The sequence below is a fragment of the Bufo gargarizans genome, chromosome 4 (genome assembly GCF_014858855.1).
Source record: "Bufo gargarizans isolate SCDJY-AF-19 chromosome 4, ASM1485885v1, whole genome shotgun sequence".
NCBI lineage: Eukaryota > Metazoa > Chordata > Amphibia > Anura > Bufonidae > Bufo > Bufo gargarizans.
In genome coordinates, this window is record NC_058083.1 from 354,011,287 (window position 1) to 354,035,062 (window position 23,776).

Below are 23,776 nucleotides of genomic sequence, written 5' to 3' on the forward strand. Positions count from 1 at the left end.
ATTGCCGTACGCAGGAGAAGTTGGGGAATGTGTTTTGGGGTGTCATTTTACATATAACCATGCTGGGTGAGAGAAATATCTTGGCAAAAGACAACTTTTCCAATTTTTTTATGCAAAGTTGGCATTTGACCAAGATATTTATCTCACCCAGCATGGGTATATGTAAAATGACACCCCAAAACACATTCCCCAACTTCTCCTGAGTACGGCGATACCAGATGTGTGACACTTTTTTGTAGCCAAGGTGGGCAAAGGGGCACATATTCCAAAGTGCACCTTTCGGATTTTGCAGGCCATTTTTTACACAAGTACTTCTCACACATTTGGGCCCCTAAATTGCCAGGGCAGTATAACTACGCCACAAGTGACCCCATTTTGGAAAGAAGACACCCCAAGGTATTCCGTGAGAGGCATGGCGAGTTCCTCGAATTTTTTATTTTTTGTCGCAAGTTAGTGGAATATGAGACTTTGTAAGAAAAAAAAATAAATAAAAAAATCATCATTTTCCGCTAACTTGTGACAAAAAATAAAAAGTTCTATGAACTCACTATGCCCATCAGTGAATACCTTAGGGTGTCTACTTTCCGAAATGGGGTCATTTGTGGGGTTTTTCTACTGTTTGGGCATTGTAGAACCTCAGGAAACATGACAGGTGCTCAGAAAGTCAGAGCTGCTTCAAAAAGCGGAAATTCACATTTTTGTACCATAGTGTGTAAACGCTATAACTTTTACCCAAACCATTTTATTTTGCCCAAACATTTTTTTTTTATCAAAGACATGTAGAGCAATAAATTTAGTGAAAAATGTATATATGGATGTCGTTTTTTTTGCAAAATATTACAGCTGAAAGTGAAAAATGTAATTTTTTTGCCAAAAAATCGTTACATTTTGATTAATAACAAAAAAAGTAAAAATGAAATACCACCAAATGAAAGCTCTATTAGTGAGAAGAAAAGGAGGTAAAATTCATTTGGGTGGTAAGTTGCATGACCGAGCGATAAACGGTGAAAGTAGTCTAGTGCAGAAGTGTAAAAAGTGGCCTGGTCATTAAGGGGGTTTTAGCTAGCGGGGTTGAAGTGGTTAAGGACCAGGCTATTTTTTGCAAATTGGACATTTTATGTGGTGATAACTTTAAAACGCTTTTACTTATCAAAGCTATTTTTAGATTCTTTTCTCGTCACATATTGTACTTCATGACAGTGGTAAATTTGAGTCAAAATATTTCATTTTTATTTATAAAAAAATACCTAATTTGCCAACTATTTGGAAAAATAAGCAATTTTTAAAAATTCTGTTTCTCTGCTTTTAAAGCAGAGAGTGATACCTCCTAAAATAGTTATTACTTTACATTTCCCATATGTCTACTTCATGTTTGGATCATTTTGTAATTTAAATTTTCTTTTTTTGGGACGTTACAAGGCTTAGAAGTTTAGAAGCAAATCTTGAGATGTTTTAGAACATTTCCAAAACCCACTTTTTAGGACTAGTTCAGGTCTGAAATCACTTTGTGAGGCTTACATAATTGAAACCGCCCATAAATGGCCCCTTATTGGAAATTACACCCCTCAAGGTATCCAAAACTGATTTTACAAATTTTGGTAACCCTTTAGGTGTTCCACAAGAATTTAAGGAAAATGTAGATGAAATTTCAGAATTTCACTTTTTGGGCAGATTTTCCATTTTAATCCATTTTTTAGTTAACAACCAAACAAAACTCAATATTTATTACTCCGATTCTGTAGTTTACAGAAACACCCCATATGTGGTCTTAAACTGTTGTATGGGCACATGGCAGGACACGGAAGGAAAGGAACGCCATATAGTTTTGGAAGGCATATTTCGTTGGGATAATTTTAAGTTGCCATGTCACATTTGAAGACTGGTGGACCCCTATAGTCGAAACTCAAATACGGAATAAGGTGGCAGTTTTGTTGGTACTATTTTAGGGTACATATGATTTTTGTTTCTCTACATTATTGCTCTTTTTGTGAGGCAAGTTAACCAAAAAAATAGCTGTTTTGGCACAGTTTTGATTTTTTGCTATTTACAATTTTCATCTGACAGGTTAGCTCATGTGGTATTTTTATAGAGCTGGTTGTTACAGATGCACCAATACCAAATATGACAACTTTTTGGGGTTGTTTGTTTCAGTTTTACATAATAAAGCATTTTTGACAAACATTTTTTTTTGTGTCTCCTTATTCTGAAAGCCATAGTTTTTTTTAATGTAGGGGCTCATTTTTTTTCGATGGTTCGATTGGTACTATTTTAGGGTGCATATGACTTTTTAATCGCTTGGTATTACACTTTTTGTGATGTAAGGTGAAAAAAATAGATTTTTTCGCACCGTTTTTTTTTTCTTTTACGGTGTTCATTAGGTCATGTCATATTTTTATAGATCAGGTCGTTACAGACATGACAATACCTAATATGTATACTTTCTTTTATTTATTTAACTTTTACACAATAATATTTTTGAGGAAAAAAAAATCATGTTTTAGTATCTTCATAGTCTGAGAGCCATAGTTTATTTTTTTATTTTTTGGGCGATTGTCTTAGGTTGGGTATCATTTTTGTGGGAAGAGATGACTGTTTCATAGGCACTATTTTGGGGTGCATATGATTTTTTGATTGCTTGCTATTGCGCTTTTAGTATTGTAAGGTGACAAATGTTTTTCTAGCAGCTTTATAGAGCTGGTCGATACGGATGCGGCGATACCTAACAACTAACATTTATTTTGGGAAAAGGACGCTTTTTTATATTTTTTACTTGAAACTTTTAATTATTTGGTAAAACATTATTTTTTTAACTTCTTTTTCACTTTATTTTTTGTCCCACTCTGGAACTTCAACTTTTTGGGGTCTGATCCCCTTTACAATGCATTACAATACTTCTGAATTGTAATGCATTGGCTGTAAGTGTATTACACAGTGGAATACACTTACAGCTTCCCGCCTGTGAGATCCAGGGGCTTGTTTGGTATAATTGCAATCGTATTGAGCTACTAAATAAGGACATTATGTAATTTTTAGTCCACAATGAACCCCGTAATGTCAAAACCCCGGAAAACCTGGGTGGATTTTTTTTCAATTTTACCCTACAAAGATTTTTTTTTTCAGTTTTCCTAAACAAGACATGGTAAATTAAATGGTACCCTCAAAAATGAGGGTACGAAAAATAAAGCCTCATATGGCTATGTGAACGTAAAAATAAAAAAGTTATGGTTTTTAGAATGTTGGGAGGAAAATCTAAATTTAAAATAGGCTCGGGCCTTAAGGGGTTGAGAGGGAACAGGTCATGTATTAGAAAACTATTGATACTAAGTGTATAAACCCTAGTTGTGCCAAATTGTGCTAAAATTGCACCAGTTTGTGCCACTTTTTAGACAGATTTTAGACCCCGACATGTTAATAAATCTGGACCAGTGTCTTTGTCTGCAGACTTTCTCTCCCTCCTTCTCCTTTCCACTAAACAGCTAAGCTGGTGGCTGGGACTCACACGGGCGAGTTTTCCGCGCGGGTGCAATGCGTGAGGTGAACGCATTGCACCTGCACGGAATCCTTACCCATTCATTTCTATGGGGCTGTGCACATGAGCGGTGATTTTCACGCATCACTTGTTGCATGAAAATCACAGCATGCTCTATATTGTGCGTTTTTCAGGCCCCATAGAAGTGAAGGCCCCATAGAAGTGAATAGGACTGCGTGAAAATCGCAAGCAATTGTGGATGCGGTGCGATTTTCACACATGGTTGCTAGGAGATGGTCGGGATGGGGACTATTTTCCCTTATAACATGGTTATAAGGGAGAATAATAGCATTCTTAATACAGAATGCTTAGTAAAATAGGGATGGAGGGGTTAAAAAAAATTATAATTATTAAATCACCTTAATCCACTTGTTCGCGCAGACGTCTCTTCTTTTTTCTTCTTTGAGGAAAAGGACCTTTGGAGATGTCACTGCGCTTATCACATGGTCCATCACATGATCCATCACCATGGTCCTTTTCCTCAAAGAAGAAGAAATTTTAAGATTTACTTCTAAGCCTTCTAACGTCCCCAAAAAAAGAAAGTCATTTACAAAATGATTCAAACATGAAGTAGACATATGAGAAATGTAAAGTAATTTTTCCAGATTTTTGGTAAATTTTAATATTTATTTATTTTTTACAAATAAAAATGAAATATTTTGACTCAAATGTACCACTATCATTAAGTACAATATGTGACAAGAAAACAATCTAAAAATGGCTTGGATAAGTAAAAGCATTTTAAAGTTATCACCACATAAAGTGACACATGTCAGATTTGCACAAAATGGCCTGGTCCTTAAGGTGAAAAATGGTCCTGAAGGGGTTAATCTTTTTGCATACTGTAAATATTAAAGAGGTTCTCCGGGCTTTAAATATTGATGACTTATCCTCAGGATAGTTCATCAATATCAGATTGGCGGGGGTCCGACACTCCCACCAATCAGCTGTTTGAAGAGGAGGCGCACCGTGCCAGTGCTGCCTCCTCTTCACTGTTTACCTTCTCACCGTCGCCTCTGCAGCGGTGAGCAGATGTAATTACACTCAATCCGTCTCATTAATTTCAATCAGACGGATCACTCCTATACAAGTGTATGGGAACGATCCGTCCTATTGAAATGAATGGGACGGTTAGGTGTAATTACACCTGCTCACTGCTGCAGAGGTGACAGCAAGAAGGTAAACAGTGAAGAGGAGGCAGCACTGGCACGGCGCACGCCTCCTCTTCAAACAGCTGATCAGCGGTGGTGCCAGGTGTCGGACCCCCACCGATCTGATATTGATGAACTATCCTGAGGATAGTAAATGAAGAAAGGTAGCGGCAGCATCTCCGGTGAATCCTTTATTGGACGGACTTTACATAAAGTGTGCCATAAAATCAAGCCGCAATGTTTCGGCTGTATCCCAGCCTTTGTCAAGCCTAATACAGAGTAACATAGTAACATAGTACATAAGGCCGAAAAAAGACATTTGTCCATCCAGTTCGGCCTGTTATCCTGCAAGTTGATCCAGAGGAAGGCAAAAAAAAAAAACCTGTGAGGTAGAAGCCAATTTTCTCCACTTTAGGGGAATAAAAAATTCCTTCCCAACGCCAATCAGGCAATCAGAATAACTCCCTGGATCAACGACCCCTCTCTAGTAGCTATAGCCTGTAATATTATTAAGCTCCAGAAATACGTCCAGGCCCCTCTTGAATTCCTTTATTGTACTCACCATCACCACCTCCTCAGGCAGAGAGTTCCAGAGTCTCACTGCTCTTACCGTAAAGAATCCTTTTCTATGTTTGTGTACAAACCTTCTTTCCTCCAGACGCAGAGGATGTCCCCTCGTCACAGTCACAGTCCTGGGGATAAATAGCTGATGGGATAGATCTCTGTACTGACCCCTGATATATTTATACATATTAATTAGATCTCCCCTCAGTCGTCTTTATTCTAAAGTGAATAACCCTAATTTTGATAATCTTTCAGGGTACTGTAGTTGCCCCATTCCAGTTATTACTTTAGATGCCCTCCTCTGGACCTTCTCCAGCTCTGCTATGTCTGCCTTGTTTACAGGAGCCCAGAACTGTACACAGTACTCCATGTGTGGTCTAACTAGCGATTTGTAAAGTGGTAGGACTATGTTCTTATCACGGGAATCTATGCCCCTTCTGATGCAACCCATTATCTTGTTGGCCTTGGCAGCAGCTGCCTGACACTGGTTTTTGCAGCTTAGTTTGCTGTTTATTAAAATTCCTAGATTCTTTTCCATGTCAGTGTTACCGAGTGTTTTACCATTTAGTATGTACGGGTGACTTGCATTTTTCCTTCCCATGTGCATAACTTTACATTTATCAGTGTTAAACCTCATCTGCCACTTATCTGCCCAAGCCTCCAATCTATCCAGATCGCTCTGTAGTAGTATACTGTCCTCATCAGTGTAAATTACTTTACACAGTTTAGTGTCATCTGCGAAAATTGATACTTTACTATGCAAGCCTTCTACAAGATAATTAATAAATATATTGAAGAGAATTGGGGCCAATACTGACCCCTGAGGTACCCCACTAGTGACAGTGACCCAATCTGAGTGTGTACCGTTAATAACCACCCTCTGTTTTCTATCACTGAGCCAGTTACTTACCCACATACAGATGTTTTCTCCCAGTCCGAGCATTCTCATTTTATATACTAACCTTTTATGTGGTACAGTGTCAAATGCTTTGGAGAAGTCCAGATACACGATATCCATTGATTCCCTGCTGTCAAGTCTAGAACTTACCTCCTCGTAGAAACTGATTAAATTAGTCTGACATGACCGATCCCTCACGAAGCCATGCTGATATGGCGTTATTTGCTTATTTCCGTTGAGATGCTCTATTATAGCATCTCTCAGAAAACCTTCAAACAGTTTACCCACAACAGATGTTAAAATTACCGGCCTATAGTTTCCAGGCTCTGTTTTTGGCCCCTTTTTGAATATTGGCACCACATATGCCATGCGCCAATCCTGTGGGACATTCCCTGTCAGTATAGAGTCTGCAAATATCAGAAATAAGGGTCTGGCTATGACATTACTTAATTCCTTTAGGATACGGGGGTGTATGTCATCCGGTCCTAGCGATTTGTCTATTTTAATCTTTTTAAGTCGCTGATGTACTTCTTCCTGGGTCAGACAGGACACTTTTAATGGGGAATTTATTTTTGCATTCTGCGTGTCATCTGACAATTTATTTTCCTCAGTGAATACATTGGAGAAAAAAATATTTAACAGCTTTGCTTTCTCCTCATGGCTCTCTGCGACTTCCCCCTCATTACTCTTTAAAGGGCCGACACCTTCAGATTTATACTTTTTAACATTTATATAATTGAAGAACATTTTAGGATTAGTTTTACTCTCTTTGGCAATTAATCTCCCGGTCTCTAGTTTGGCAGCTTTTATTAGTTTTTTACATGTTCTATTTTTTTCCTTATAGTTTTTCAGTGCTTCCGTGCTACCTTCCAGTTTCAGTGAATTATATGCTTTTCTTTTTGTCATTTATTGCTTTCTTTACAGTTCTATTTATCCACATTGGTTTCTTTTTGTTCCTTAACCTTTTATAACCATACGGTATGTACCTCTCACAATTAGATTTTAGGATGTTTTTAAAGATATCCCATTTTGTGGCTGTATTTTTATTTTTGAGGACTTTGTCCCAGTTAGTTTGGCCTATGGCCTCTCTTAGTTGGATAAATTTATCTTTTTTGAAGTTTGGTATTTTTGTTCCTTCCTGTAGAAATGCTCTTTTGAATGATAATTGGAAGGTTATTACTTTATGGTCACTATTTCCCAGATGTCCCCCCAACCTGCACGTCTGTTGTTCTGTCGGGCCTATTGGTTAATACGAAGTCCAGTATGGCCGTCCCTCTAGTCGGGTCCTGAACCAGTTGGGAGAGGTAATTGTCTTTGGTTATTGCCAAGAACCTGTTTCCCTTATGAGATATATAAGTTTCAGTTTCCCAGTCCCCCATAATAACCACCTCATTATGATTTGCCGCCTCGTCTATCTCGTTTAGTAGTAGATTTTCTGTGGACTCTGGTATATTAGGTGGTTTATAGTAAACTCCTATTAGTAATTTATTGTTGTTTTTAGCTCCATGTATCTCTACCCACAGTGACTCCACATGTTCATGTCCCTCACTTATATCTTCGCGGAGTGTGGGCTTTAGACACGACTTTACATAAAGGCAGACCCCTCCCCCTCTCCGGTTTTGACAGTCCTTTCTAAACAGACTGTAACATAGAAACATAGAATGTGTCACTAACCGCCCAGTCATAGCTATCATCCAGCCATGTCTTAGTTATTCCCACTATGTCATAGTCCTCCTCACACATCACTAATTCCAGTTCACCAGTTTTATTAGTCAGGCTTCTGGCATTAGTATACATACATTTGAGAGGTTTATGTATATTTTTACCGTACACCCTCTACCATTTTAAAGTGCATGCAGCTCCACTCACAAAAAGGGGAGCCAATACACTATATGACAGCCTTTTACAATTAACATCACAACCAGTGAATAGTGTCTTATAATCAAACTAAAATGCGTACGCCTGCAGGTGCATGACATGTGCTCACCTTAAACAGCGGGACTCACATTGCGCATGTCAGTGCTATAATGGTCACATGATGGTCATGTGAACATCACATGACCACAATCTCCTCCTAGTGTCCAACTGTTCATCCACATTTAAATATGCATGTGATATACGGGAGATCCGGGCGCATAAATGTGAATCTTGACATACCTAGCGAATATTTATATAAACAACCGTATCCCCATGTAGTCACTGGTAAAAATGGATGAGTATAAATACCATATCGATCCACTGCCCTATTTATTTAAGCACAGTACAATGCATGCGATTACCATATTCCGATTCTAGTGTAGATTACATAAATTATTGGAGATTGTATAAACCAGTGGAGGTCAAACCACAGCTTCCCAGGCGCTGCAACACCATAAATCCCACCATGTCCCGCTGCAAGCTAATAGCTGTAAGCAGACTGGGCATGCTGGGAGCTGCAGTCCCACAGAAGTGGGAGAGCCGCAGTCCGCCCACCCCCGGTATGGACTAATAGAATATAAACCACTCTGAACTAGGGCCAAAAAGGCACAATTTGATAGGCCAAAAAATCCTTAGTATCAAGTCCTATCACAGCTGGAGACCGCAACTGGAGTCCCGATATCCAGAGACAGACTGAGATGCTTCAATAAAATGCTGTAAAAAAGTGTAAAATATATCAGGTTACAATTGTGACATAAATATTTCCATATAAACACTAATAATCATTAAAAACAAATGCATCCACCTATACTGGATCAGATATACCACATAAATCCATATTATATCCACTTACTGTACTAAATCTATTCAATGTTATTCACATTGAACTCAATGTTGAGTCTATAGGGCTGCATAGAGTTCAGCGTGAAAATACACTGTAACTCTTTTTTCCCCGAGGATACGCCCTCTGTCCCCATCTCTTCTAAGGGCACCTACTGAGTCTATCACCCTGAACCTGAGCTGGTTGACAGAGTGACCACATTCCACAAAGTGTTTAGCTACTGGCTTATCCATTGTCTGTTTTCTGCATGTGCTTTTATGTTTGTTAATACGTTCCCTAATCTCCATCGTGGTCTCTCCCACGTATATCATGCTGCACGGACACTGTAGCATATAAATAACATCTCTCGATCTACAGGTATAATACTGTTTAATTTTATAAAAATTGTATAAAAGTCTTCCCACTGTACGGATGGGCAAAGGTATCGCCCTTAATAAGATTACCACAATTGCAGCAACCTAACATTGGAAAGTTACCCATTTTCCTAGGTGTTAGATACTGCTATCCATCCCCACGTATTTCACCCACATCAGATTTCACCAGTCTATCACATAAACTGGCACTTATTTTATATGACATTAATGGAGGATTAGTGAACTTGCATATTGAAGGTAAACCTCTCTGTAGTATATGCCACTCTTTCCTGAGAATGTTGGATATAGCCCCACTATGCGTGCTAAATGTAGAAACAAATGGAATGTGTTCACCAATCTTAACAGTAGATGTGGAATGAAGTGTGGTCTCTCTGTCAACCAAACTCACCTTAACTCTGGTACTCTGCAATCATTTTCTCGGATAGCCTCTCTCTGCAAATGTCTTACCCATCTCTTTAGTTCTCACTTCAAATGTGTCATCCTCTGATACCACCCTCCTTACCCGTAGTATCTGGCTCCAAGGGAGCGATTCAAGCATACGTCAGGGATGGTTACTGTCATATTTTAACAAATTATTTCTATCCGTTGGTTTCTGAAAGAGGTCTGTCTTCAATCCTACCTTCCTCTACATATACCCTAACGTCTAGAAATTATAACTCTTTTTGAGAAGATGTCACCGTAAATTGTAGGCCCGGGATCCCACCGTTCAGAAGTTGATGAAACTCATCTAGCGCTTCCATAGTACCGCTTCAAATCATAAAAATGTCGTTGATGTAGTGCCATCAGCACAGGACTCCCCCAAGATGTGCAGAACGATGAACCAGTCTGTCCTCCACCTCCGCCATGAAGATGTTTCCCCAAAGAGGAAATGATTCCTCTTCAGGACCATCTCCAGAAGGCGGAGGAAAAAACGGCGCCCAGCTGGGGAGAGCCCCGTGCCAGCCAGAGCCCCATCGATTAAACTTAGACCGAATTCATGTTCAATGAGCATGTATAGGGACACCACATTGAAGCTAACAAAAAAAAAAATGAGCAGGTAAATGAATGTCTCGCAACTTAGTCAGAAAATGACTCTTATCCCTTATTTAGGAAGCTTGCTCCATTGGAGCCAGATGCAATGGGTAAGGAGGGTGATATCAGAGGATGACACATTTGAAGTGAGAACTAAAGAGATGGGTAAGACATTTGCAGATAGAGGCTATCCGAGAAAATTATTGCAGACTACCAGAGTTAAGGTGGGTTTGGTTGACAGCGAGACCACACTTCATTCCACATCTACTGTTAAGATTGGTGAACGCATTCCCTTTGTTTCTACATTTGGTACGCGTAGTGGGGCTATATCCAACATTCTCAGGAAAGAGTGGCATATACTACAGAGAGGTTTACCTTCAATACGTGAGTTCACAAATCCTCCATTAATGTCATACAAAAGAAGTGCCAGTTTAGGTGATGTGGGTGAAATCTGATGTGGGTGAAATACGTGGGGATGGATAGCGGTATCTAACACCTAAGAAAATGGGTAACTTTCCATGCCTAGGATGCTGCAATTGTTGTAATCTTATTAAGGAGGATGCCTTTGCCTATCCGTACAGTCGGAAGACTTTTATAAAATCAAACAGTATTATACCTGTAGATCTAGAGATGTTATTTATATGCTACAGTGTCCGTGCAGCATGATATACATGGGAGAGACCACGATGGAGATTTGGGAACGCATTAAACATAAGAGCACGATCAGAAAACAGACAATGGATAAGCCACTTTGTGGAATGTGGTCACTCTGTCAACCAGCTCATAGTTGGTGCCTTTAGAAGAGGTGGGGACAAAGGGCGTATCCTCAGGAAAAGAGTTACAGTGGATTTTCACACTGAACTCTATGCAGCCCTATGGACTCAACATTGAGTTCAATGTGAATAACATTGAATAAATTTAGTACAGTAAGTGGATTTATTTTGGATTTATGTGGTATATCTGATCCAGTATAGGTGGATGCATTTGTTTTTAATGCTTTTTAGTGTTTATATGGATATATTTATGTGACAATTGTAATCTGATATATTTTACACTTTTTTACAGCATTTTATTGAAGCATCTCAATCTGTCTCTGGATATCGGGACTCCAGTTGCAGTCTCCAGATGTGGTAGGACTTGATACTAAGGCTTTTTTGGCCTATCAAATTGTGCCTATTTGGCCCTAGTTCAGTGTGGTTTATATTCTATTAGTCCATACCGGGGGTGGGCAGACTGGGCTCTCCGACTGTGCTTAAATAGATACTGTGCTTAAATAGATAGGGCAGTGGATCGATATGGTATTTATTTATACGCATCCATTTTTGCCCCTAGCTACATGATGATACGGTTGTTTATATAAATATTTGCTAGGTATATCAAGATTCACATTTATGCGCCCGGATCTCGCGTATATCACATGCATATTTAAATGTGGATGAACAGCTGGAGACTAGAAGAAGATTGTGGTCATGTGATGTTTACATGACCATCATGTGACCAGGGTGTGTGCTCCCCAGGTCTTAAACACTTGTGGATGATAGCACTGATATGCGCAATGTGCCTCTGGAGACACGCAATGTGAGTCCCGCTGGCTGTGATGAACGGACAATACTGTGGTGCACTGTTTAAGGTGAGCACATGTCATACACCTGCGGGCATATGCATTTTAGTTTGATTATAAGACACTATTCATTGGTTGTGATGTTAATTGTAAAAGGATGCCATATATTGTATTGGCTCCCCCTTTTGTGAGTGGAGCTGCATGCACTTTAAAATGGTAGAGATTATCACTCTGTATTAGGCTTGACAAAGGCTGGGATACAGCCGAAACGTTGCTGCTTGATTTTATGGCACACTTTATGTAAAGTCCGTCCAATAAAGGATTCACCGGAGATGCTGCCGCTACCTCTCCATTTACTATACCGTCGACTGCTGAGGATCTGCGGTCGTGACTCGGCTGTTGCATTACCGGTGGGGCCATTTATGTCTGTCGGTGCTGCTCTACAAACACTTTTGTCTACCATCCTGAGGATAGGTCATCAATATTAAAAGCCTGAAGACCACCTTTAAGTGCTGATTCCTTTGAAACACTAATTGGTCCGTGGTAGTGAAATCCATAACGGAATTCTTAGATAACCTGAACCTTGTACACCGAACTTGAAAACAGAAGTTTGCCCAACATTAGTATGGAGGTATTAGATGGGGCTTCACAGTGATCTTGACAGCGACATTCATCACATGACCAAAGATCGCCGTGTAGCAGGACAGTCCTACTGCTGGGAACCTTACCGATCATGAGAACGGAGGCCCTGTATCCCATGCAGCCTCCCTGAAATGAACAGAGTGGATCTTCACACAGGCGCGTGGCTGCAAGCATGCCCATCAGGCCACTCCTTTTATTTCAGGGGGTCTAGGGAAGTACAGGGTCCCTGTTCTCGTGATCGATGGGGGTCCCAGTGTAAGACTCCCACCGATATGTAGACAGTCGATAACTTTTTGGGTATAGAAATACTGTAATTGGTATAGAATCAATAACCATCTAATCACCCTGTTAAGGATTATTAAAGTCATAAGTTTTGTTTTGTAAAGGTGGATTCACAAACACATTTTTATGTATTTTTCTTTTTTTCACATGCATTTTATTTATCTTTTTAGTTGTAGTAGTAGTTGTTGTTGTTGTTGTTGTTGTTGTTGTTGTTGAGGACATGATGATAGCTTCTCTTAGTAGTAATTTCATTAGTTACAAAATCATTTTGCCATGGGGGGGGGATCACTTTTTCACACAACTTATGTATTTTGATGACGTATCTAGATCATTTGCTTGGTAGTAATGTTCAAAGACAAGTAACGGGTGAAGTGAATCAAGGAATATTTCTTTTTTTTTTTTTTTTTTTTTGAGGGGGCGGGAGGGGTAAGCACTTTGGGGAGGAGTATGCTTTTCTGAAAATTCTCCTCTAATGTAAAACTTGTCTTGCCCACTTCAATCATCTGTGCAAAAAATGGTGTAAAAATTGTATCAAAATTTGGTACTCTAGCACTTGAATGGGAAATGGGATGCGTAGACCAATAGAATGTAAACCCTCTGCTGTTTTCGTGACGCCCATGTTGAAGTTTAAGGCAAGGATTATTATTTTTTTCTAGAACATTAGTTGGCTTCCTAAATTGAGGTTTTGCATAACAGGAGGTTGGATTGTTTGTCACTTATCCTCATAAGGAATAAAAAGGTTTAAAAAATAATAATACAATTTTCAATTAGCACATTAATGTCAGCTTGTGCCGCCAAAGCTGAAATGTCTGGCATATTATCTGAGTGGGAACATACTGGATTTATTATATCAGATGGAGCACATTGTGTTTGACGCTACGTAGCCCAGCAGTTGTAGATACATTCGTCTCTTTCGCCACTTCTGCAGCTTTGTTCCGCATGGCTTGTAGATGGCCTTGATACGTTCATTTTGGTACTACCCATGCATTCCTCATTACTGATGTCTAACCTCTGCTGCCTTTTTTCTGCATTGATGTATATGAGGTTGTATAATGTATAGAAAAAGTCTGATTATTTATGAATGATGCTAAGCAATGTATTTTTTTAATTTTCTGTGAAAGAATAAACTATCTTACACAAAATTGTTATATACAGTTATGTAAGCACATTGCAGTTTTACAGATTAAACCCTGCAGTGGCTGGGGTCCAGATGAAGTGTAACCACAGCAGCATGCAGATTACCTGTTATTTAGCATTGCTTTCTTTTCCTGTTATAAGCATGTTGTAACCGTGTTTCTCTTCTCCTTTCAGCAGTACCAGGATACTAATATGCAAGGGGTTGTGTACGAATTAAACAGTTACATGGAACAGCGGCTGGATGCTGGCGGAGACAACAAATTACTTCTCTATGAATTAAGTGATATTATTAAAACAGGTAATTTCTGGCACATGCCAATTGTAAAGCAATCTGTCACCAGGAAGTGCACAGTTTAACCAGGCACAATGCCTTATTGGTGAATGTGATGATACCTTTTACTTGGCAATATTTAATGCTAGCGTTCCATGTCCGCCACCATCTTCCCTTCCCCATTGGCAACACAGGCCAAAGTATTAGTCATCTCTTTACTCCATACTTTGTACCTCTTCTGGCTGTCCCTTTCTCCTGCCCTCTTAAGGCATTCTTCCTGCCTCTTAAAGGGCCAGCCTTTGGTCTAATCAGCCCCCAGCCAATGGTGCCTTTCTGCCTTCCCTGCCGAAAAGCGGAAGGGGGAGTTATTGGACCTCCGCTGATTAGATTGTGATGGCCCATTCTGAGGATAAGCCCTTGCTTCTAAAGGGTTGGAAAACCTCTTTATTGTACCTTCCATTATGGAAAGGTGTTTGAGCAATTAGGTTCCTATCTTGCCTATTCCCCGCAAAGGTGTTTTTGTGTCCTATGAACTCCAATGCCTACATCTCCCCATTTACCATGTTGATTCAATTTCTTCCATCATGAACTCTGCCTGTTTGACCCTGTCTGACCCTGTTATCTGCCCTGACATAGTAACATTGTTTGAAAGGCCCAAAAAAGACATGAGTCCATCCAGTTCAGCCTGTTATCCAGAGGATGGCAAAAACCACTCATTTTAGGGGGGGGGGGGGGTCTTCTCAACTCCAATTAGGCAATCAAAATACCTCTGGATCAATGACACTTCTACAGAATTCTAGTAACTGTACCCTGTAATATTATTACACCTGGCCTAATGTCTGTTTAGTGGATTGAATGAACTCTGCCTGCACTGACCTCAGCTTGTCCACTTACCACTTTGTGTGTTCCCTTGGTGCAATGACTGTGTGTCTTGACTTGCTTCGAGGCACTAAATTAACATATACAATCTAGAATACATTATGAAAAGGAATGGGTAATGCAGGATTAAATCATGCTTACGATTCAATCCTGTTGGAACATGGAAGCCCATACAAAAAATCCAAAAGGACTTCCTGTTCAAAAGTTTTCGCTTGTAATCCCCACCTCTGGTGGGAGGATTAACCCTCTCCAAGGCTTGAACCTGAAATCCTGAAGTATCGCCCTGGTGTGAAACCGCAAAGTGAAAACTGACCTCTTAAACATTTCTGACCTTGTGTATGTAGAATATCGGAAAGGTGTTTGCATATTCTCACTTTCAAGCTCTTTGTAGTACAGCCAACGTATTGAAGATTGCATATGGAACAGGTAATGCAGTAAACCACATAACTAGTGTTGCAATTAACATATTGTTTTAGATCAAAGGTATTATGTGTTGCCATAAAGTATATTGAGGAACCCATTTGTATGTAATTGCAACATGTGCAAATGTGATGACCGCACTTAAAAGTACCCTTGTGTCTCAGCCAAGCACACTTATTATTAGTATTTTTGTCTCTGTCAGAAAAAAGACTAGGACTGATCTTTTGTGCTATGGTAGGCGCGCGGCGAGCGGCGAGCAATGCATTTGACACCAAAAACAATGATGCCAGACGACTGCTCGTCACAATTAAGGATAGATAAATGCTTTCGTACAATGCAACATATCTGTGTAAATTCAGTGCTGTAATTAGTTATAAATGAAGGGATACTCTGTGCGGTCTTATCATAAGGTTTGTTCTGACATGTTTTATTGTCTGATTGTGTGGTCCCTTGAAAAACCAAACTGTCTCTAGACTTAGTAGAGATGCTTGCCTTTGCACGATTGAGGGTCCAAGGGGGATATTTGCGTTCTATAAGTCTATTGGCCACAACCTCCATCTCCTTTTTAAATGTGTCCTCTCTGGAGCAGTTTTGTTTAGCCAGAATGAACTCTCCTTTAGCAACATTGTGCACTACATGCGGGGGATGGCAAGATGTGGCCATGAGAGTGATATTGCCAGCCGTATCCTTGTGGAACGTGCTGGGAAAAAAAAATACTGTGTAACAAAATCACCCTCAAGAGACAAATCCAAAAAGGCAATGGTGGAGGTACCATGTGTAATAGAAAATTTTAAATGACACTGGTTATCATTGAGAAAGCTTCCAAAAGAGGGCACGGCCGCACAATCGCCCGACTATACGAACAGCAGGTCGTCGATGTAACGGCCGTACCATCTCAGAAGCCACTCCAGGGATTGTTAGATGAAAATAATAGATGGCACTCCCACCATGCCATGTAGCTATTTGCCATAGAGGGCGAGAATTTCGCCCCCATGGAAACCTCTGTCAATTGCAGAAAGTAATGCTGGGCAAACACAAAGACATTGTGTTTTAGCAGGAGCCACACGACCCGACAAACATAATCCTGAAAAGCTGAAGAAAAATCTGAATAGATATTAAAAAACCAGCTGAGGGAGACAATGGCTAAATCATGGGGAATCACAGTGTATAAAAATGTAACATCTGCTGTAATCCAAGAAAAATGCTGTTCCCATTTGAAATAAAAAACGCCTGTAGTACTGCTCGGGTATCCTGCAAATAGCTAGGTATGGATTGAACCAAAGGCTGCAGGATGCTGTCTACCCAAGCGGACAGCCTCTCAGAGAAGGCTGCGACTATTGGCCTCATGGCTGGGAGACAACTACCCTTATGAATATTAGGTAAGGAATGGAAGATTGGAATGACTGGGTGTTGAATAAATACATATGAAATTCAGTTGTTTTTGATTTATAAAACCATTTTCCAAGCCATAGGACAATAGTCGCAGCAATTCCTGTTGGTACTGGGGGGTGGGGTTGTGGTCAAGCTCAAGATAGGTATTGCTATCCTCTAACATAGCGAGGTTTTGTTTTTTATATATAGAACTATATTGATGCGCAAAATCATCACTATCTCTTTCATTCTGAAGGGGACAACATTGTTGCATATGAGAGAGATTTGCAAGTTCTTTGAAAGAGAAAGCCGAAATGCTGGAAACACTTGAAGACTTTGTTTCAGGCAGTATAGATATAACCACAGTCTCGGTATTGTCATTTTAAACATGAGCAAAATGTTTTTTCAACGTAAGGTTACGGGCCAGTCTGTTAACATCTATAATGGTATGATATAGATTAAAATGACAGGTAGGAGAAAAAGAGGGACCTTTGGACAGAACATCGATCTGTGATTGGCTCAGGGACTGTGAAAAAATATTCACAACTTGTGATTTACTTACGGTTTCTTTGAGCGCGATGGATAACGATTGTTTCCTGGCGTGCTCGCCCCCCGCCCTGCGTTTTTTTTATCTCCTTTTCATGGAGGCGTCTTGCTCAGAGAAAACGCTTTGTGTGGCCGGTTGTATATCGCCAGCTCGTACATTCAGTGACTCTGGAGCGGAATCGGATGAATCTGGATCTGTTGAGCTAAATGCCACTTTAGGTGCTCCAGATTTTTTGCCACGATAGCTTTTTCTCATGATCGAGCGTGGCGTATTTTCTCTCATTGCTGACCAGCTATAAACTGTGTTCCCTTTATAATCTTGTAGATCACATGCAAATTTGCCCTGCTTGACTGCCATAAGGCTCTCTTCCATTTTGTTTAAATTCTCCTGCAGACTGGCATCCATTTCTTTTAAAGGTATCCAGGTGAGCAAAAGGAGTAATGGATTCTTGTGTGGCTTTAATTTCCTCTCTCAAGTTACATAGAACTTCTTCCTCATGTGATACTATCAGACCCATGAGTTTACCCATGACCCATGAGGGCACAATCAGATAAGATATTATACCACTGAGTTAAAAAAAAGTATCTGAATAAAAATTGGTAGTTTTTTTTTCGAAGTCTAAGTCCACGAGGAATCATACTTTTTTCAATGTATCGCTGTAATGAATTTAATTAAGTCCCACCAGGTGCGCATTTCTTTAACTAGCAGTTTTTCCAAGGAGATCGTCTGGATTTTGAGCTCCAAAGCGTCCTTATCTTTATTATTGAAGATTGCATCCAATTTTTTCAGACGTTCATTGCAATCATCGATGACACAAAGAGATGCGTGATTCATGTTCAGCTATGTGGACTCCACTCCGTGGAAAAAAATATATATATAATGGTGTGGGAATAATGAACTTGAACTAAAATCAGGGAGCAGCAAGCCAATTTACCAAAAGTGGAAACACAAAACAACAGTCCAAGGCTGCGATCACCTGATATCACTTGTAATGGAGGCACGGACTGCGCTGGGAGAAAGTGCAATGGAGGAAACTTGAAAAATAATGAAGGATCCAGCTTCCAAAAAAGATTGCGTTCTTTATTCCAATACACACAAGAGTATTAAAAATCCAACATAGCAAACAGGTCTACGCGTTTTGGATACTCTGATACTGAACCTTACTCATGACAATTTGATTGCTGGCTGGCTAGGATCTTATATAGCTTAAATCCTGAGGATCGCAGGTGACTGCGATCAACAGGAATGAGCATTCACAATCACACCCCTTCTTCAAACTCCAAATGTAGATGAAAATAAAAATAAAAATGCAAAAAGTTGGATGTACTAAATTAACATATACAATTTAAAATACATTATGAAAAGGAATCAGTAATGCAGGATTAAATCGTGTTTATGATTCAATCCTGTTGGAACACTGGAGCCCATACAAAAATTCTTGATTTCAAATTGGATTAGCATTTTTCTTGGATTACAGCAGATGTTACATCTTCATACACTGTGATTCCCCATGATTTAGCCATTGTCTCCCTCAGCTGTTTTTTTAAATATTTATTCAGATTTTTCTTCAACTTTTCAGGATTATGTTTGTAACGGCACCCCGGGCATAAAAGGGGGTAAATGCCTTTTATGCGATATTCCCTTTCCAGATGCAAAGGCAGCTACTAAAGACGCCAATCTCCCGAACTGGAAACCATATGAATGCTGCATACAGCCGAATAGGAAAAACCAAATGAAAGGTTTACACTCCTAGCAGTCAAACTAGAACAGCATACAATCCCCCCGAGAACGAGACCAAGCTCTGTGTTGAGGGTAAAGCAGTGGACAGCCAGAGCTGTGTGTTTATTGTTCTTGTATACACATTCTTACACATTAGTACCACCCACAGGGTTTTGTAAAACAGACAGTAACCCCGTACAATACACTCAGACACTCCCACACAAAATCCTCCCCTCTGCCTGTGATACAATTACCTTACACAATGGGTTAATGTAATTATCACAGGCAGGAGAATACACAGTTTTACACAATGTCTTCTGTCCTGGAGACAATTGGGAAGTAATCCAATTTATCTCCAAGGGCAGATGCAAAACTTCATTAGCCACATGGTAGCAAAAGACAATCAAAGACATAAGAATATTTAACTTGTGCAGCTATTGCATAAAACATAGACATTTAGCATATTCCCAGATAGCTCCAGTCTGAGTGCATATTATTAGGTGAATGGCACTCAGACTACACGAATACAGTTCAATTGCCATGGAGCCAAATTCTTTCACATTGTCTTTGCAGGGGAAAATCAAGCATTTCAACATGGGGCCATAGTCTAAAGGAAGCAGGTGGGCAACCAGGCTTCTCCAATGCAATGTGGCGAGATTGGTCTCGTCGCAATGTTTGTCGGGCTGTGTGGTTCCTGCTAAAACACAATGTCTTTGTTTGCCCAGTGTTATTTTCTGCAATTGACAGGGATTTCCATGGGGGTGAAATTCTCGCCCTCTATGGCAAACATCTGCATGGCATAGCGGGAGTGCCATCTATTATTTTCATATGACAATCCCTGGAGTGGCTCCCTGAGATGGTACGGCCGTTACTGCTGTTCGTGTGGTTGGGCGATTGTGTGGCTGTGCCCTCTTTTGGGAGCTTTCTCAATGATAAACAGTGTCATTTAAAATTTTCTATTACACATGGTACCTCCACCATTGCCTTTTTGGATTTGTCTCTTGAGGGTGATTTTGTTACACAACAGGTTTTTTCCAGCACGTTCTGCAAGGATACGGCTGGCAATATCACTCTCATGGCCACATCTTGCGATCCCCCGCATGTAGTGCATAATGTTCCTGAAGGAGAGTTCATTCGGGCTAAACGAAACTGCTCCAGAGAGGAAACATTTAAAAAGGAGATGGAGGTTGTGGCCAATAGACTTATACAAAGTAAATATCCCCCTTGGACCCTCAATCGTGCTTCCAGGATGGTAGTGTAATTCGTAATAATCTTTATTCGATAGGTGCAAAATAAAATCCAGCATGTACATCTACGCATTTCATGATGAGTAAGGATCAGAACCTGACGATACGAAACGCGTAGATGTACATGCTGGATTTTATTCTGCACCTATTGAATAAAGATTATTACGAATTACCACTACCATCCTGGAAGCTGGATTATTTTCTCTTGCTATTGGAATAAAGCGCGTCCTCTTTTTTGGAAGCTGGATCCTTCATTATTTTTCAAACTTGTGCTCATTTGCATGAGAATTAAAAGTACTTTTTCTCCAGTACTTTTTCTCCAGATCGTTAAGTGAAAGGTATCATTTCATTCAGCAGAGCTAGCCCTACAATTTATTGTGCCTGGCTTAACAGGGAATTTCCTGGTCAGACTCCCTTTAATATATTAACAGTAAATGCAGAATGAGAATATGTATTTGACGTTGCACTAAAACTTTGAAAGGTTCAGAAACTGAAATGTTCATAATGGTGGTCATGTCTGTTAGTAAGTATTCTAATTCTAATCTGTACACTACGTTAATGTATGATAAAATTTAATGGAGCACTGAGAAATTAACACATTCATTTTATTATTTTTTATTATTGTTTTAAACACCATTCTACCAGTACCAGTACATCACGGTAGTTGAAGGAGTTAAGTTTTATGTTTGGGAAAAACAGGAAAGACAATTTTTTTTTCCACCTTTTTAAATTACATTCATAAAATAAATTTAAGTCCCAGAATCTTCTCTATTGCGTATAGTAATGACAAATGTGTGTACTTTGGCCCCACCTACACTACATAATTGCTATTAAGCCCAAAGAAAAGGTCGATGTATATAAATAATTTAATTTTTATTTTTTTATTTTTCTTCTGTAGTGCACCTCATCCCATTAGTTAGTTGGTAGGATCTGTAAATTAGTGCAAAATACCTGTATACCAACATTTGTATCGTAGGAATAAGAGGAAATAGAATTTGAGACACAAGGCTGTAATTCATTTTGATTAGATAAAACACATTATGCGATATGAACCCATTATTATATTTGCCCATGACATTCATGTAAAATGCATGTATGTTGCAGATTTTTATTTTATTTTACTTATGATTACTTTAATGACCTCTTATTATTTGAAGGATTCTTTGCAATACGTTTGTCACAGGCTGTCATACTGCTGCGGACCCCCAGTAATCGACTGTAGCCTGCATGGGTTCAGTTCCCCTGCAGTGCACAGACAGTGTGCTGTACTGTGGCTAAAGGTCTTTTCACACAAACCGATAATCAGGACAATTATGAGGGACAAGCGTTTTTACAAATCATTGTTTTTGTGCAGCAGATCATACTGTGTAAACAGCGATCGTCTGCCCTGTAAGAATGATTTTCTATGTGGACCATTGATCCCTGTAGCAACCACTTGTCTCTATATAGCAGAGGTGATTAAACACAGCCCTCCTCTACACGGATTACATGATCAGGCAGTTATTAGGATTATTGTCTGAAACAATGGTACATGTTGAAGGACCTTCATAGATGAGTGTCCTGAATGGAGGAACTCCTCAATCAAGTAACCTCTTCCCTCAATATTGTTGCATAGTTAATACTTAGATGGAATACAGGGCACTCAAGAAACCGTGACCAAGTGGTTGTAACAGATAACATTTTATTAATACTAAATCTGATAAAACCGAGTTAGATGTGGTACAGTATAAAATAATGAAAAAAGTACAATCTGATGAATAAAAATGCACAATTAATACATCCTATATAGTGGTAACACTCTATTCAAGCTAATTCATAAAATCCGCTGCATATGGATACACTATTAATTCGGTTAATATATGTTATATAGTAGTGACGACTTGATTTGAAAAAGACATCCAGGCGAAACTTGGTGTTGTGGCCAGTATGTAAATCGGTATCGCAATACCTAAAAGTTCAATCCAATAGTTTAGTGCAGTCTAAAATGAATACCTGAGTATGGTTGATGTGGACCAGGAATCGAATGTCCCGCACTTATATTGCGGCGGCGTCCAGCCTAAACAGGTAGGAATGACAGCGTCCAGCTGAAACAAATGTAGGTAGCGGCGTCCCGCTACTAGATCACTTGCAAGTGAATAGATTGAAATCGACCAAACCTTGACTTATGACCCTTCTCCTGAATGTGCCTCTGTTCGTGCAGCACTTGTGGAGTCTGGAGATTGCAGGTGGCTCTGTAATTAGCTATTCAAGCCTGTGGACCTCCGCTTGTAGTTAGGAATTCAGCAATGGTATACTAACGGGGAATTTCATCTGTAGAGGTCCACCTCTGCTTTTTAGATTGGTCAGTCTTTGGTACTTAGGTCTTTAGGGGGGTTAATACTGTTGAAAAAAGACATACCTGTAAGTCCATCAAGTTCAACCAAGGTGGGGATGCGAATCCCAGAAGGAAATTAAATAATAAAGGGCCCAGCACTGAACCTTGGGGTACACCACTTATAACCTGGGACCATTCTGAATAGGAATCATTGACCACAACTCTCTGGACACGGTCCTTCAGCCAGTTTTCAATCCAATTACAAACAATACTTTCCAAGCCTATAGACCTTATTTTACCTATTAAACGTCTATGAAGGACAGTATCGAAAGCCTTTGCAAAATCCAGAAACGCTACATCCACAGCCACCCCTCTGTCCAGGCTACTACTCATCTCACAAAAACAAATCGGGTTAGTCTGACAACTTCTGTCCTTGGCAAACCCATGTTGTTTATCACTTATAATATTATTTACAGTCACATACTCCTGCATATAGTCCCTTAACAGTCCTTCAAACATTTTTCCCACAACAGAAGTTAAAATAATTGGTCTATAATTACCTATGAAGGGCCTAGATCCTTTTTTTTTTAATATGGGCACCACGTTTTCCTTGCACCAGTCACTTGGCACTGTACCAGTACCTAGAGAATCTTTAAAAATTATAAACAGGGGCACAGCCATAACTGAACTGAGCTCTTTAAGCACTCTTCGGTGTAAACCATCTGGACCTGGAGTTTTGTTCACATTTACCCTACTTAGCTGGTCTTGGACCATATATATAGTTAGTACATCCAGTGATATACTTACTTGGCTAACAGCCCCAGCACCACAGATATCAGCTTCTTTCTCTTCTTTTGTATATACAGAGCTAAAAAAAATTAGTAACTCTGCCTTTTCCTTCTCTTCTGTGACTAGTTCCCCTTTACCATTATTTAGCGGACCTACCTGCTCAGATCTAGGTTTTTTAGCATTTATATATTTAAATAATTTTTGGGGATTTGTTTTGCTCTCTTTTGCAACCTGCTGTTTGTTTTGTATTTTTGCTAATTTTATCTCCTTTTTACATATTTTTATTAAGCCCTTTGTAATCTTCAAACACTA

At 39.6% G+C, this 23,776-nt stretch overlaps 1 protein-coding gene across 3 annotated transcripts in view; it reads left to right on the forward strand.

Annotated features, from left to right (window-relative positions):
* Window positions 1–23,776, forward strand: part of PDE10A (phosphodiesterase 10A) — a 333,722-nt gene that overhangs the window by 138,693 nt on the left and 171,253 nt on the right. For 2 of the 3 annotated variants that reach the window (XM_044292077.1, XM_044292079.1), the window contains exon 4: window positions 14,082–14,205. In XM_044292077.1, coding sequence (XP_044148012.1) covers window positions 14,082–14,205 — 124 coding nt within the window. The remainder of the gene's footprint in view (window positions 1–14,081; window positions 14,206–23,776) is intronic. The other variant, XM_044292078.1, reaches the window with a different exon arrangement.